Source organism: Carex rostrata, chromosome 5, assembly GCF_964058835.1.
Source record: "Carex rostrata chromosome 5, lpCarRost1.2, whole genome shotgun sequence".
NCBI classification, from domain to species: Eukaryota; Viridiplantae; Streptophyta; class Magnoliopsida; order Poales; family Cyperaceae; genus Carex; species Carex rostrata.
The window spans coordinates 6,538,061-6,553,619 of NC_135922.1; the positions used below are offsets into that span (position 1 = coordinate 6,538,061).

Sequence of the window (15,559 nt, forward strand, 5' to 3'; positions counted from 1 at the left end):
TACCAGTGGACAGTGGTCCGATATGGATGCTGTTGATGCCTTCTGTATTGTGTTGGGGTACGAGGATGTCCATTCTGTGTTGACCATGAATCTGTCCAGCCTTACAAATGTCGGATTCTGCCCTTCTCTTGACCATGTATACCTTCTACCATGGAGCGTGAGGTCCAAGAGTTCCAGTCTGTTGACTATCTCTCTGAATCTCATCATGCTTTGTTGCGGATGCCTACTGTTGCTTCTATCTTCCACTTTTAGCGTGACATTAAAATCTCCTGCTACCATCCAAGGTATCCCTTCCCCTGGTTTTGCTCTCATCAATTCTCTGAAAAAAGGGCCTTTATCTCTACTATCTGACGGTCCATACACACCCATGAATCTAAGTACCGTGTTATCAAAATTCAGTACTAGGTCCACTGATGCACAATGCTCTTCAACAACAGAGTCAATGTAGGTGAAGAATTGTTCATCCCATGCTATCATTACCCCTCCTGCCGTATCTTTTGCTCTTATTGTTACCAAACCCGTGTATCTAGCGCCCACCGTTTCTTTAACAATTTTCACATCTTGCTGCTGCCATTTTGTTTCTTGTATACAAACTAACTGTGGTCTCTCCTTATGTATCTCATGCTTAACTATACTCCTTTTGTCTTTGTCATTTAGACCTCTGACATTCCACGAGAAAAATTTAATGGTTTTAACTGCATTCATTAATAACCGAGGCGATACATCTAACTAGGCTTAATCTCCCAAAAGCCTTGAAGAACCAGAAAATTCTACCCCTATTACATGAGCTTTCCCTTTCTTTCCCTTCTAGCTGCTTGACAATCACAATTACAACAAACCATCCATCCCTTCTTCCTAATGTTGCTATTACAACAGTTCTCAAGCACCTCATAGTGCTTCTGCCTCCCAAACAACCAAAATTGAGAACTGTGACACACAATCTTAACATCCCCTTACTCCATCCATCTAACACATAATTTAACCTAAAAATTCTAGAATTCATAAACATTGATTCTAAATTAACTACTAATACTATGCTGTATCTCAGCAGCACTTAACAACCTTTGCTACTCTTTGCACAGTACCTCGTCTTTCTTCCCCGCTTGAGTGAACATTTCTTTAATAGCCTCAGTGAGCTTGATACCAGATTCCTCCACTAGCTTCATTGCTTCCTCTGCCTCTATATGCCCCTCCCTTTTGGCAAAATCAATCTTGATTTTTTCCAGCTTGGCTCTCTTATTTTCCCCGTAGTTCTTCCTCTCAGTCAGTCTTGGGCTGCGTCTGATTTCCGGCTGTTCTTTCTGCGCATAGCGTCGCGTCGGAAAGCCTGGCGGGTGTGGCAATTCCTCTTCTCGGAAAAGTAGCTGCAACTCTTGCTCATAACTCCCTTGGTTCTCACCTTCATTCTTTGGACTGTCTCCTGTTGGTTCGAGAAGTCCCAGTGGGCAATCCTCCGCATTGTTGAGCTGATCATTTTGGGTCTCTTCTGGCAGGCTATTTGGTTGAGTTTTTTGGGCCAACAGATATAAATATTAAGGTCTAAGCAAAAATATTATGTCACCATATGTGATATGAATCTTATCTGAAGAGAGATTCTCAATTCTTCTGATTTTTTTTATCAGTAGCATTATAGCATAACAAAATTAATAAAATTAAACTTTTTTTTTTGATGAAAAATCCGTAGGCCAATAAAATTAAACTCATAGATGCGACAGCTCTGAATATTCAATTTTATTAAATTTTATGTTAGCAATAAAAAAAAATGGGCTCCTTATCTGACCCGCTGTCGTTGCTTGATTCGTTCTCTCTTACCGAAACCGATTTAAGATCTTGACTTCTCTGATCCATCCTCTCCATTTCTCTACATCCTTTCATGTAACAGTTGATACATTCAACTACAATTTAACTCGCTATATGTATTCGTTCACAGAAGTTAATTCAGAGAAAATGAAGACTGCTCCTCCTGCTGTTTGATTCCATATCCCCTAAAGTAATTCAAAATTTGAGTTATAACACGGACCGTCCGATTATAAGCCAAATTTTCCAAACCTATAATATTCGTGCAGCTTCTAATCAAACGGTCTTGATTCAAATTTAAATTTTAAGTTACTTTAGAGATCCAAATTATGTTGTCTCTAACTCGTAAATAAATCTGTTTGTTAATGGTCACTTCACTGCTCTTTAGACCGTTCAAACTTATATTCCTTTCTGCATTGGATAATATAAATGCGCAACTAATTTTAGTTAAGTTGCTTCGAAGATGAAAATCTTTCAGTTGGCGAAACTTTGTTATCAACTTTTTTTGTGTTACTTTCTTTAATTCTATTTATTTATTTTAGTTATTTAAATTCATAAGTTTTTTATTCTGCCAATAACTATATGAGGAGGGTTCAAATGCATCCAAATTTTTGTGTATCCAAATGCATTCTATTCTTTTTCTTCATTTTCAAAGTCCGAATGGTTAATCCGAACCGTGAGATGCGATATATATATTAAGATGTGCTTGGAGACCAAATTTTACAATTTTTGGAATTTTTTTACTATTTATTAAGCCACTTTGAAAAATCGCTGATCCAATGGTCCAGAAAATGTAAAATCAGCGATTTTCAAAGTGGCTTAATAAATAGTAAAAAAAATTCAAAAAATGTAAAATTTGGTCTCCAAGTACATCTTAATATATAGATCGCATCTAACGGTTCGGATTGACTATTCGGACTTTGAAAACGGAGAAAAAAATTTTGAAAGATAAAGTGTATTTGGGTGCACAAAAATTTGGATGCATTTGAACCCTCCTCTAACTATATATAGATATATATATTTGCACATAAAAATGACTTTTAGACTTGTATATCCAACTGGTAAAATTTAAATTTTAAACAGCCACATATTCACCCCCCTCTAGAGTCCGCTACGTAACAATTTTTGAATTTTTTTAAAAACAGTAATAATGTCAAAATTTTAAAATTTTAGAGCGGTAACTAAATTTTTTTTGGCAATACAATCATTAAAATTTTGACTAGCAACGTTGATAATCCAATTCATAGTAAGGCAATCCAACGGCTGATCTTTGATTGGGTATTGGATAGTTGATATATGATCATGAATTCAGATCCAGTTAGGTACCAGATCTGAATCAATTATTTTAATCTGATACGAGAACGCGGAATATTCCACAATCTATCACATGAAGTTGAGAGCAGATCCAATGACATGATCACATGACATACTTTGCTTCAATGTGTTTAATCACCGTTCTGTCTTAATATGTATACGCTCTGCATTAAAATCTCAATACTAATCAAATGATATTAAAGCTAATTGGAACCAAAAATAGATCCGATAAGCATCGGAACTACTCCGATCACATGAGTTTAAATTTATTATATTTTATGTTAGCAATAAAAAAATCGGCTATCAATATCATGCGGTCGTAAATAAAAAAGCTCGGAGCGGTTTACTCGCAACCGCATTTTTTTCTCGATGAAAATTTAAAAAGCGCGCGATATTTGTGGACCACTGGAAGAGTAGATAAATAAAAAAATGATCTGTCTCTGTCCGCGTGGCCCACAGCTCCCCCGTTGTCTTTGCTTGATTCGTTCCTCTAACTTTTGAATCTGATCTTGACAGCTCTGATTTATCCTATCCATTTCTCTACATTCTTTTATGTAACAAGTTATATATTCAACTAGAATTCTACTCGCTATATGTATTCGTTCACAGAAGCTAATGCAGAGGACACAGTGACTGCTACTACTGCTGTCCAAGTCAATATCCACTAAAGTAATTTAATATTTGAGTTCAAAAGTGAAATCTTCGGAATAAATTAATATTCGCAAATTCTGATCGGACGGTCTCGATCCAAACATAAATTTTAAATTACTTTAGAGATCCCAATTCTGTTGTGTCGAACTCGTAAACAAATCATTTTCCAACCACACATTTTCTATACAGATTTTCATGTATTCGTTCACAGAAGCTAATGCAGAGAAAACAGTGACTGCTCATCCTGCTGTCTGATTCCAAATCCCCTAAAGTAATAAAAATTTGGGTTTGTCCATGGACGGTCCGATTAGAGTCCGAATCCTATGTATACTTTAATATTCGTTCAGATTCTGATCGGACGGTCTGGATCCAAATTTAAATTTTAAGCTACTTTAGAGATCCGAATTCTGTTGTCTTTTTCTTAATAAATAGAGAAGAAATGAAAGATCGGTGTCCATTACTATTTTCCAACCACACATTTTTCACAAGCTACAGATCTCTCAACCATGACCACCGCCACATCTCCGCCGCCTCAATATCTTTCCACCACCACCGCCACCGCCACCGGCGAGGCTCCGTCGCCGATCTATCTCCTACCAGATGACCTCCTTTTGAAGATCTTCTCACTGCTCCCCTCGGCCACCGATCCCCGGTACCTCCCTCGTCTCTCCGGCGTTTCACGCCGCCTCCGCCACCTCCTCCGCTCACCGCTCCCTTCCTCCCTCTCCTTGCCTCTTTTTCCTTCCCCCTCGGTTCCTTACCCCACTATTTATAAGCTCACCGTTTGCTGCCCCGGCCTCCTCCATGCTGGCGTTCTCCTCCACAACCAATCCTCTGATTTTGGTCTCTCTCTTGACATCGGCCCTGATCTCTCCCGCCCTTTGCCATCTCTCCCTTCCCTTCCCCCTCCTCCCCCTAGCAACACTGCTGCCGCCACGGTCACTTCTACCGCCACATGGTCTCTCTTCGACGATCTCTACCTAGATTCTACCTATGATATGTCAGAAACCCAAGATTATGCTGCTCACATTTCCGATTCAGCCAATCTCACCCCCTCCGAAACAATTCCTGCCGGTCCCGTAGATTCTACCGAAGACCAAATGGATTGTTCCTCATCGAATCAGCCTCAGAATTGTAGTGATACTTCATCTCCTAAGAGGAGAAAGAAGCATGGTACAAGGAAGAGATGGATGGGACCCACCGGTTCACATTTGGCAACTGGTAATTGGTCGTTAAGCCGTGAACAAGGTAGCAAGTTGTTGGCTTCAAGATTTCGAAGCGATTCATTGTATATATGTGATTGGCCGGGGTGCGTGCACCATGAAGAGAAGCGCAAGTACATGCTTTTCAGGGGTGTTTTCGAGGATTTCAAGAAATCGAGGGTGTGGAAAACAATTGTGGATTCCAAAAGGGGGAAAATCAAACTCGATTGCGCATATTGCATGTGCAATGAAATGTGGGACTTGCACTCGGCTTTTTGTTTGAGAGGTTTCCTAGGGTTTCATGAGGATGGTGAACCTGTGGTTCGGGCTTTTGTGTGCGATAATGGACATGTATCAGGTGCATGGACCGAAAGGCCAATGTATGGTTAATTTTCTTTGTTTTGCAATCAAAGAAGATTTTGTACAGGTACCAAGCTACTTGTATTTAAAGGTGATTGTCTATACTCTATATTATTATTGGATATCACTAAAAGGGTTAATTAGAGTGGTTAATATAGTAGCAAATATCAATTGCTGGTTACTGAAATTGAGATTTGGAGGTGAATGCTGTAATCTTAGCATGCTATGTATTTAGTGGTTTTATTGGTTTACCTGTGTTATTTAGATAATTTCTTTTTGTATTAATTTGGGTGTGTTTATTTATATTAAAAGAATTAAATGATTAAATATGTTGTACTTTTGTATTTGTATTTATTTTTTTACAGATGGATAAATGAAATAGTTGATTTTGTACTTGATAATTTAAATATTAAGGCACTTTAATATGTTTAAATTGGTAAGGAATTTCAGTTCTGGGTAGAAACACCATCTTGATATCTTTGCCTATAATGTTAAATTGAGGCTAGAGTGAATTGCTTTTTGAGAACTACTTTTCTTTGAACAAGATCAATTAGACAAAATTTCAAGAACAAGTGGGCTCTGATATCACAAGTTACTATGATTTTATGTTTTCAATTAACATTCAAAAGCACGAATTTGATGCAGAAATGTAAGACTTCAATTTGAAAACTTCGGTTTCAATCTTTGAAAAGAACAATAAAGCAGGAAACCTACATAAAATTGAAAGAAAAGAAGTAGCACTTTAAGGCCCTGTTCTGCGGCCCGCTAAGAAATAGGAATAGGAATAAAAAATTTTGAACTAATTTTACTGTTCACCGTGAGGAAAAAAAAATTTGGTCCAAGTGAATTTTTTTTTCCCATGTAAATAGTAATTTGCTGAACAGGACCTAAATAAGTGAAGTTACAATACTATGTATAACGCATATTGGTCCGTACAATGAATTAATATCTCCATTTTCAAATGCTAAACAATCGATTTGAATCGCTCAACATGATTTTCATAAAAAAAATATACTTGTACATCAAATTTTACATCTTTTTAAACATTTTTAATATATTTTAAGATAGGTAGAAAATCACTTGATCTAAACATTTTCATAAAGTAGTGATTTCTATCTAAACAAATAAGAAAAAAAATCATGTGAAACGCTTCAAATCGATTATTTAAACTTTGAAAACAAAAATATTGATACGTAGTACAGACTAATCTGTGCTATGTATAGTACCATAACTTCACTGCACTTCAGATATTAAATTAGCAACACAACAGCTTGCTCCTATATGCAAAATTCAAAAACTGTAACATATAACACAACTCTATCTAATTCTTTCTTTTTTACCTTTCTACGAATACATTATATATCTACGAATCGAGAACATTCTTACAAACAATAACTTGAGCATCATTCGATACCTTCTCAAGTCGGTGCAACTTCTCTACATCCACTGTTGAACCGACTTCATCCAGGAAAACTGTCGTTAGTACTGGTGCAGATAACAGTAGAAATGACAGGAAGGAATATTCAAATTCTGAAGGGGTCAAATAGCAAAGTTTGACTGTTTTCAAGTTCTTCAAAAAATCTCTGTAGGCCCTTGAACTCCACCAATTTGTGCCAAGGGTATTATCACCAGAACAGAGCTGTAACATGTACCAGAAATTCAGCATTCTTTTTATAAAAAAAAGACTGATCAGAAATTCGAAATTAACAAAATTTCACAGACAATAGTGTGTAAATAACTTCATTTAACTCCCTGAATCCAAACCCGATCACCAGAAAATTGAATTAACCAGAAGTCTGCATTCCCCAAATCAGATCCGATCATTTCAACTCAAAACCCGAAAACCGCAAAAACCTAAATTTAATAATCAGATCGAAGATGATTGAATCCAATCCTCAAAAGGATCTACATGAACTCTGCATTGAATTTGAAACTCAATACCATGGAGTTACCCAAAAGCCTAAAATAAATACAAGATAGGCTGTTTCTCACAAAAACCAAATTAATATTGGACATTTGCTACCTTTACATGCATGCACAGTATTGATATTTAACAAATTTTACATTTTAAAATGTAGTACTATAGAATTATCCATATAAAAATGTGCTTGGAGATCAAATTTTAATAGAGAAATGGGGACCATAAAAAAACATCGATTTTCTACCTATAAAAAAATAGTAAAATTTTTCCAAAAAATGTAAAATTTGGTCTCCAACCACATTTGAATACAGTTGAACAGTTTCGGTCAACTACTTTTACTTTGAAATCGCAAAAATATGGGCATGAATTAAAACTTCTTTAATTCCCAAAGTACAATAGCCCAACTCTAGACATACAGATATAGCAAGGGTACCTTCAATGTCAAACACTGTAGCATATCGGCACCGTGAAGTAGAGCAAGCACAAAACCGGCTTCTTGATAATCCCCAGGATTCATTTCGATTTGAATTTCCTTTAAATTGTTGAAATGAAATGGAAGTGTCTCAAAAGGAGGGTATTCCACCAGTTCCTGAAAACAAATGTGGATAGAAGCATATTAGCCATAGTATATTACACAATGTAGATAAATTCATTATTTGGTGCCAAAATATATACAAATAGCCACAACAAAAAAGAATAAATAAATAAATGGAAGAAAACAAAAATACCACCCGAACTTTTATGTTCCTAGAGCATACTGCAGTAAGATCACCTATATTTGGGTTGCTTTAGGGCATCCGAATTCGGTTTAGGTGACATATAAGTGAAAAATAAGCCAGCAATTGAGATAAAAATTTTAGGGGAGAACTCCAATTTCCCCCATGTTATTTAAATTGAACCAAAAATCTCAGAACCTCAGAATCTATCATAACTAATGCCAAGGCATTTAGAAGGGAAAAATAAAAATAAACAGTTTGAATTACATACATACCCGCATGTAAGCATGGTTCATCTCCAGCCTTTCTAAACCATGAAGAAATTTGAAGTCTTCAACAAAACTGCCCCTTTGCAGGTTATTTGAGGGACCAAATTTCGTTATACATGCTGTCTCTAAATTTGGTGTCTCAAGTTTTAACTTTCTGACACAACCCCAAAACCGTATTATGCGAAGACTGCACGATTGGATCTTTAAATTCGAATCAGGATTCAGCAGAAAAGAATCTAGTGTCAGATTCCGTAGCGAAGGGCAACTCACCACCCACCTCTCAATATCTTTCATAGAGATCGCGCAGCGGTTGAGATCTAGGGTTTCTAACTTCTCAAGGCCATTGATACTATTTGGTACCACCACATGGCACTTGTGTAGAGACACATGTTTTAGCGAATGGCAAGAGAAGAAGGCCGATGGAATCCCGTACCAGTCAAGCTCTATAACAAGGTGCTCGATTTTTCTTCGTACCAAAATGGGTATCCATTTATCCATTGGTTTCGACAAATCCAACCCGCTAGCAATGTCGAATTTCATAATTGCGCCTTTAGTGCATGCTAAAACCTTATCACCTACTTTTTTAAACTGTCTCACTTCTAGAGAGTTAAAACCTTTCCAATGATCGGTCCAAACAGAGACACAATGCTCATCTCGAAGCACAATTTCTGGCATTGAAATCCATGCCTCTTTCCAGGAGCGGGATAGGAGGCATGTTCTGACGGCCTCCTTTACTGGCAAGCGAATTAGAATGTTCTCCTTTATTAATTCTGGTAGATCGCTCATTGGATCCCCTCCAATTACTGGAGCAACCTTTTTTCGCCTTGACCTACGAAGAACCAATGAATATGGCATTTTTTTGGTACCTACGTATAATAAATCACAAAGAAAGAGCTTTAGTTTTTTCAGAATTTCATGCATTTTTAAATCTAGATTTTGAAAGTTAAGTACATGTATATGCAAATCACATTGTTAACCTTCCATGGCACATACACAGTAATCTCCTTACTGGTTTTTTCTTTCCTTTCTGAAAACATCTGAATTTGTGAAAAGATCTTGAATTATATTTTAGTTTTAAATTGCCAATACAACCTTATTGAGAACAGCAAACAGTAAGATAAGTAACTCAAGGCAGGCCTAATTTTAGGAAATAAATATGCTGTTATTCTCAGGGAATAACAGGAACCAGTTATTCCAATTCCAACTGTTCATATTTTTCCATGCACAAATCTCAACGAAACAACTTTTTATACGTGAATCTCAACCAATATCAACTGTTGGGATCGGAATAACAGCAGATTTATTTCCCTGATTTTATAGTGTGTTTTTTTTTTTAACATTACAATCAGAGGGAGTTATTTGAATATTCATTTCACCTCAGATTGAAAATTAGATATTTCCATCAGAAACAGCTCTATTGTTAGATAAGATTACTACATTGAATTTAAAAAAAAAAAAAAAAAAAATTAACTTAGCATATAACCAATTCTTGAACCTGAAAATTCACTTGTTCTACCAGTAGTAAACTAAAATGAAACAAAAAATAGGAATCAGGCCTAGAATAACAGTCTGATATCACATGAAATCAAAATTCTACTAAATTACACTGTTTTAATTTCCCCCAAAAGTATCGATTTTCCCCCAAAGAAATCACAGAATTCAATTTCAAGAAACTCTTAAAAGATTGAATCAAAAGAGATGAGAACTCATACAGTGATCGGCGCTGTGACTGTCGATCGAGAGAGAGAGATACAGTGAAAAAGGAAGGGGTAATGAATGTTGATACAAAGGGAAAGAGAGGAAGAAGAGGAAGACGAGGGGTTTTTGCTTGACGCCTTTTCGTATTTCCCGACTGGAGCTGAGAAATGAGAGAGAGTTTGGGTTTTGAAGGCGCACGGAGTATACATATAATAACAGAGAAGTTTACCCTTCATACAGCGCACAAACCAGTGAATTGAAACAGAGCTAAATATTGTTTATGCGCTACATGAAGCGGAAACTGATCTGTTAAATTTTTCACCCCGTACGGAACTACTTGGGTCCGGTTCGACCGTCACGGTTTATTATTGTTATTTGTGTAACACGACTAATTGGGCCAGTATGGCTTGGTTTACAGGGAAGAGATATCTGATTAATTGGGTCGGGTCCGGCAAATGCTCTTGACCGGTTCGATCTTCACGGATCTAATTGGGCCGGAATGGCTTGGTTTACAGAAAGAGGAATCTGATTAATTAATTGGGTCGGGTTTTAGTTAGACATGTTTATCTCAGTGCATTAACAAATAATAATTAAGCTGTATGAAATTTAATTATTAGATTTCCTAGAAAGATTATTAAAAAAAACAAAACAAAACAAATAATATTCATAACGTATATATAAAATTGTACATTTTTTTAACCTTATTTTATAAATGTCTTTGCAAGATAATTAAAAGGGAAAAGCTAGCGTGCTGTGTAGCATATGACATGAAATGCCACGTCAAAAACCTACTAAATAGATTTCAAATGACAAATTCAAACCGTTTAAATTAATTTACTTCATGAGTGATGCATTTATATTTAAAATTTATAAATTTTTACATTGATTTGGTATAAAGTCAAGTAATAAAAAAATAATGTATTAAAATTAACTTATAAATTTTAATTTGTTTAACCGTTTGAATTTATATTATACGTATTAAAAAATTTATAATCTTTGTATGTAAATACATCACACATAAAGTAGATGGATTTCAACATTTTGAATTCGTCATTAAAATACATCCAACAAATTTTTGAAAAAGTAACACAACTTGTCACTATACTATAATAACACTTTAGTCTCTGTTCAAAAAAAAAAAAAAAAAAAAAAAAAAAAACACTTTAGTCTCATTCTTGGAAAAACATCTATTATGAATAGACCCTGTCTAAACGTACCCACATTAGGGTTTAGGATTTAATTATCCGTATCCGAATAGTTTAATATATAATATGAAAATATTTATGTATATATGTACGAATATCCAATATCTGATATCCGATCCGTATCTGTATCCGAAAAATAAAAGCGGATACAGATATGGTTTTACTACTATCTGATCCGTATCCAATCCGTTTGCACCCCTAATTTAGGCAGCAAACTGAACCAACAGTTTCCATCATTTGCACTTTTTCGTGGAACACCTGATATTTTGCAAATTAAACTGATAAGCAAGTATTGTGTCATATTTTGAGTTGCACGATCTATTAGATTGTACCATTATTGTTACTTAACTGTAAGTTATCTTAACGCACTTATAGATCAATATTATATTAATCCAATTTGTATTATTGGTTCTAAGTTTTGATGCACTGATAAGATAGCTACTGGGGACACCATTGTTACTCATTACTTTTCTTAAAAATGGCTTGTAACATTCAGGAGGCTAAATATTGAAGGATAAATTCAAATGAGAGAGATTTTGTGTCATTTGCTGAAATATATACAATCAATTTTGGTACAACAGAAGTTATTTTTGTTAATTTTTACCTTTTGCAAAAGCTAAAATTGAGCCAATTTGCCTTTTAGTTTTGGTTGTGTTTAAGCAGTTACATCGTAATATGGTTTGGAAAATCGGCCGATTTAGAACTCAGTCATGTCCGAGCTGATATTCACCTTATTTTCTCGCCCGGCCAATTTTTGCATGAAAATTCAGCGCCAAGATAAATTCTATCAAATTAGGTTGAGCGCACCTAAATTTACAATCATTCTCTTGCATTTAGAGCAAAATTATACAGTTTGGGTAATTCAAGTGACTCAATTTGAATTCAATTTGGTACAATGAAAAGCATTTTTTTTCATAGTAGGAAATATTGGCTGATACAGATACGGATCGGCTGATACGTATCGGTATCGGCCTACTCCGATCCGATCCTAAGCCGATCCTCACGTAGCAAATTAAAAAAAATTAAATAAAAAAAACTCCGATCCTGAACCTATACCGATCTGATACCCCGATCCCATATCGGTATCGACCGGGACCGATCCCGATTCCGATACCGATAATTCCTACTATGATTTTTTTTTCTTATATTGCAAATGCAAAAACTGAACAAATTCACATACTTTTGGTAGTGTATGAATGGTCACGTGGCGTGTCACTCCTGCTGGTGTAAACTACGACACAAGTGTCACATCTGCAATGTTCCTGTAGTGACCCGTAACATAGCACTCGAGAAAGTTCTGGAATCGATACATCTCCCTTGTACTCACAGAGGCAAGTGCATACTGATTCATGTGAGTTCAGCCCGTCTTTGTGCCCAATTTCAAGCCGTGCTCACAAGCCACAACTCACAAGGCCTCTTCAGGTGCACATTTTTGCTGGTCGATACTTGTTTCTCCTGGTATTAGTAAAAAAAATGCATGCATTAATATTGGTTGGTACTGCCCAGTTGTACTGTTCTCAATTGAAACTTAAAACTTCATATAGAACAGCTTACTAAATCATTTATCTTATATGAGCCTTGATAGGTAAATCTTGATTTCTCAATTTTTTTTGACGAAAAGTTTGTTTGCAGAATCAAACCTTATTTTATTAGTTCCTTAATTTGTTTATACATGATGTTGTAGGAGAACGACGAGCACATAATTTTCTGAAAGACCACTGGAACCCCGCCCGTAACTACAATTATGGTCTATCGTGCATTTCACTGTTGTTGTTACTGTTGTTCGTGGTCGTGTGATGGGACTTCATGTCTGAATATCAAATTTAATTGTATAGTTGTTATAAAAAGAAATAAAATCAGTCTGTAAGATAAAATGATTATGATTTGGATTTATATTTTATAGAATACTCCACATAATATTGATTATGATCAATTTAATTTTTTTTGATAGAAGTAGAATCCGACTGCATAATATAATTTAATTTGTATTTTTCATAAATTTTAGAAGAGTTCGAATTTATATTTTGAAAATGGATTATGCTTATCTTTTATTTTATTGTTATTTATAATTATATTTATGCTATAAGTTTAACGAATGATGTTTTATTGTTGGATTTTTGTTTATTTGTAATTTATAATTATTACCTATTAGTTATGCTATAACACACTATACACTAGTGGAAAATATGGAATCAGGATCGGTTATATACACATATCAATATCGGAATCCAACCGATCATGATGAAGGCGATACTGATACTATCAGGATCGGTTTTATATTTTTTAAAGAACCGATCCAAATAGAAACTATTAGGATCGGTTTTTTTAATAAAACCGATCTTAATAGTTGTTATCTAGATTGGTTTTTGAATAATAACCGATCCAGATACGTACTATCAAGATCGGTTTTCATATAAAACCGATCCTGATAGTATTTTCGATTTTTTTTTATTAAAAATTATATATCTAGATCAGTTTTTGAATAATAACCGATCCAGATACGTACTATCAAGATCGGATTTTATATAAAACCGATCCTATAGTATTTTCGAATTTTTTTTATTAAAAATTATATATCTAGATCGGTTTTTGAATAATAACCGATCCAGATACGTACTATCAAGATCGGGTTTTATATAAAACCGATCCTGATAGTATTTCCGAATTTTTTTTTATTAAAAATTACATATCTAGATCGGTTTTTGAATAATAACCGATCCAGATGTTTGGTTGAATGTAAAAAATAAAATTTTAATTATTTGGCCAGCTTCCATTTATATATATATGCTGGCCCAATTAATATGCTACCGATACAAATCACAGATTGATAAATATATATGCATACAAATCACAAATAGATATCAAACACTTCCTACAAATTAAGTTTACATATCCTAAATTATGTTTACAGATACAAATCACGTACAAATCATAAATTAAATATCATAGATATACACATCCTACAGATTAAGTTTACACATCCTAAATTGTTGTACTTCATGTCTACTGTACCTCTTTCAGAAAAATTTGAACCCACATTTTTCGTAAGTCGCTCAAGCGTTGTACAGTATGTTTAGCGGGAATGTCCTGCATTTTTTAAAAGATAGAAGAGCATGCACAATTAATTGTGTATTTTATTATATTTGAAGCAACAATGCTTAATTACTTTTTGAAAATATATAAATGCATACCTTTAAGTTCGGAAAAGTATATATGTGTTCGTTTATTATGTCTTGCATGAGCAACATGACATAATATGCACATTCCCAGCCGGCTGGTTGTTGTGGGCACTACATAATAAGTTTGAAAAAATTGAAATGTATGTTAATGAGCATACAAATGGCTTATATGTCTAGATATTCACAATTTTTGGCATCTAGGTCCTTATAATCATATATCTCAATAGAAACTATTACCTTGCAATCGTTATGAATCGTCAAAGAAGTCTCCATTACCCTGACGAAGACACTGTTGAAATATGAACACATTGAACAATCAGTACTTACGAGAGATATTTAAAATGATAAATGATAAAATAATAAAAAAAATCTAATGCATTCTAAACAAACGTAAAATTTAGGATGGCACTTACTCGTCGACCGCAGCAGTGATCATTAGCATTTTTTTACTTTTCTTATCGGAATCGTACACGTACAATACACTTTCTCTTGGCATAAGCACGGTCAATACCCAATGATTGCTGTATGTTAGGTTTGTAGCATGTCATATTATATAATTTTTATATTTTGACATAAATATAATAAAATTAGAATATATATATAACACTAACATGTGGTGATAAGGTATAAATATCAATCTCTTGTCCCGATTTCCATTGAGTGCTTGCCCTATGTATTGAAGTACACCTCCTCGATCATCACTCAGCATGGTGGCATTCGTCCGCTGGGGGTCCATGAAACCAACCTGCACATCGGGAAATTCCTCCTTGATGTATTTGTGCCAATACCTAAAAAAAAAGAAGGCATACAGGTGTTCTCAAATTTATTTTATTTGAATTGAAGGTACTAAATTCTATAATTATTACGAATATTAACTCACAGCATCCACATCTGAATGATTGGTCCAGTGAGCCACTCCCGTGGTGCAAGCAAGGCCGCATAATCATCTGCATAAACAGATATGGAGTCTGCTGAACAAAAAAGATCAAGTGGCGGATCGATTTTGAATGGACTGCCATCTAGCTCCGCAAATCGATCACGCAGATGCTTGAATGTTCGTCCCAGCTTGTCAAAGTTGATACCATCAAACGGCTTGCAGTGACTCGTTGCTTTCCCACCTACAGGAAGATGTACCTCTTCACGTGGTTCCTGCAAAATTTCGTAATAAATTAAAATAAAATCCATAATGAACCATGACTCTGTCATATAGATACAAATTAAGAAGTGTAAGAACTTAGCAATAATAT

General features: G+C 35.0%; 2 protein-coding genes across 2 annotated transcripts; one reads left to right on the plus strand and one right to left on the minus strand.

Moving 5' to 3' along the window:
- The first annotated feature begins 4,208 nt into the window (after nucleotides 1-4,208).
- LOC144554654 (phytochrome A-associated F-box protein-like) lies at nucleotides 4,209-5,733 on the plus strand. The gene has a single exon (XM_078302969.1). It carries the CDS (start codon nucleotides 4,269-4,271, stop codon nucleotides 5,352-5,354), a length of 1,086 nt encoding a protein of 361 aa, XP_078159095.1. The 5' UTR covers nucleotides 4,209-4,268; the 3' UTR covers nucleotides 5,355-5,733.
- A 733-nt stretch (nucleotides 5,734-6,466) lies between these two features.
- Nucleotides 6,467-10,075, minus strand: LOC144554756 (F-box/FBD/LRR-repeat protein At1g13570-like). Its single transcript, XM_078303083.1, has 4 exons — nucleotides 9,943-10,075; nucleotides 8,237-9,096; nucleotides 7,679-7,834; nucleotides 6,467-6,963 (listed from the first exon to the last, which is right to left on the minus strand). The coding sequence occupies exons 2-4, from the start codon at nucleotides 9,083-9,085 to the stop codon at nucleotides 6,688-6,690; spliced, it is 1,281 nt and encodes a 426-aa protein (XP_078159209.1). The 5' UTR covers nucleotides 9,086-9,096; nucleotides 9,943-10,075; the 3' UTR covers nucleotides 6,467-6,687.
- Between the last annotated feature and the right edge of the window lie 5,484 nt (nucleotides 10,076-15,559).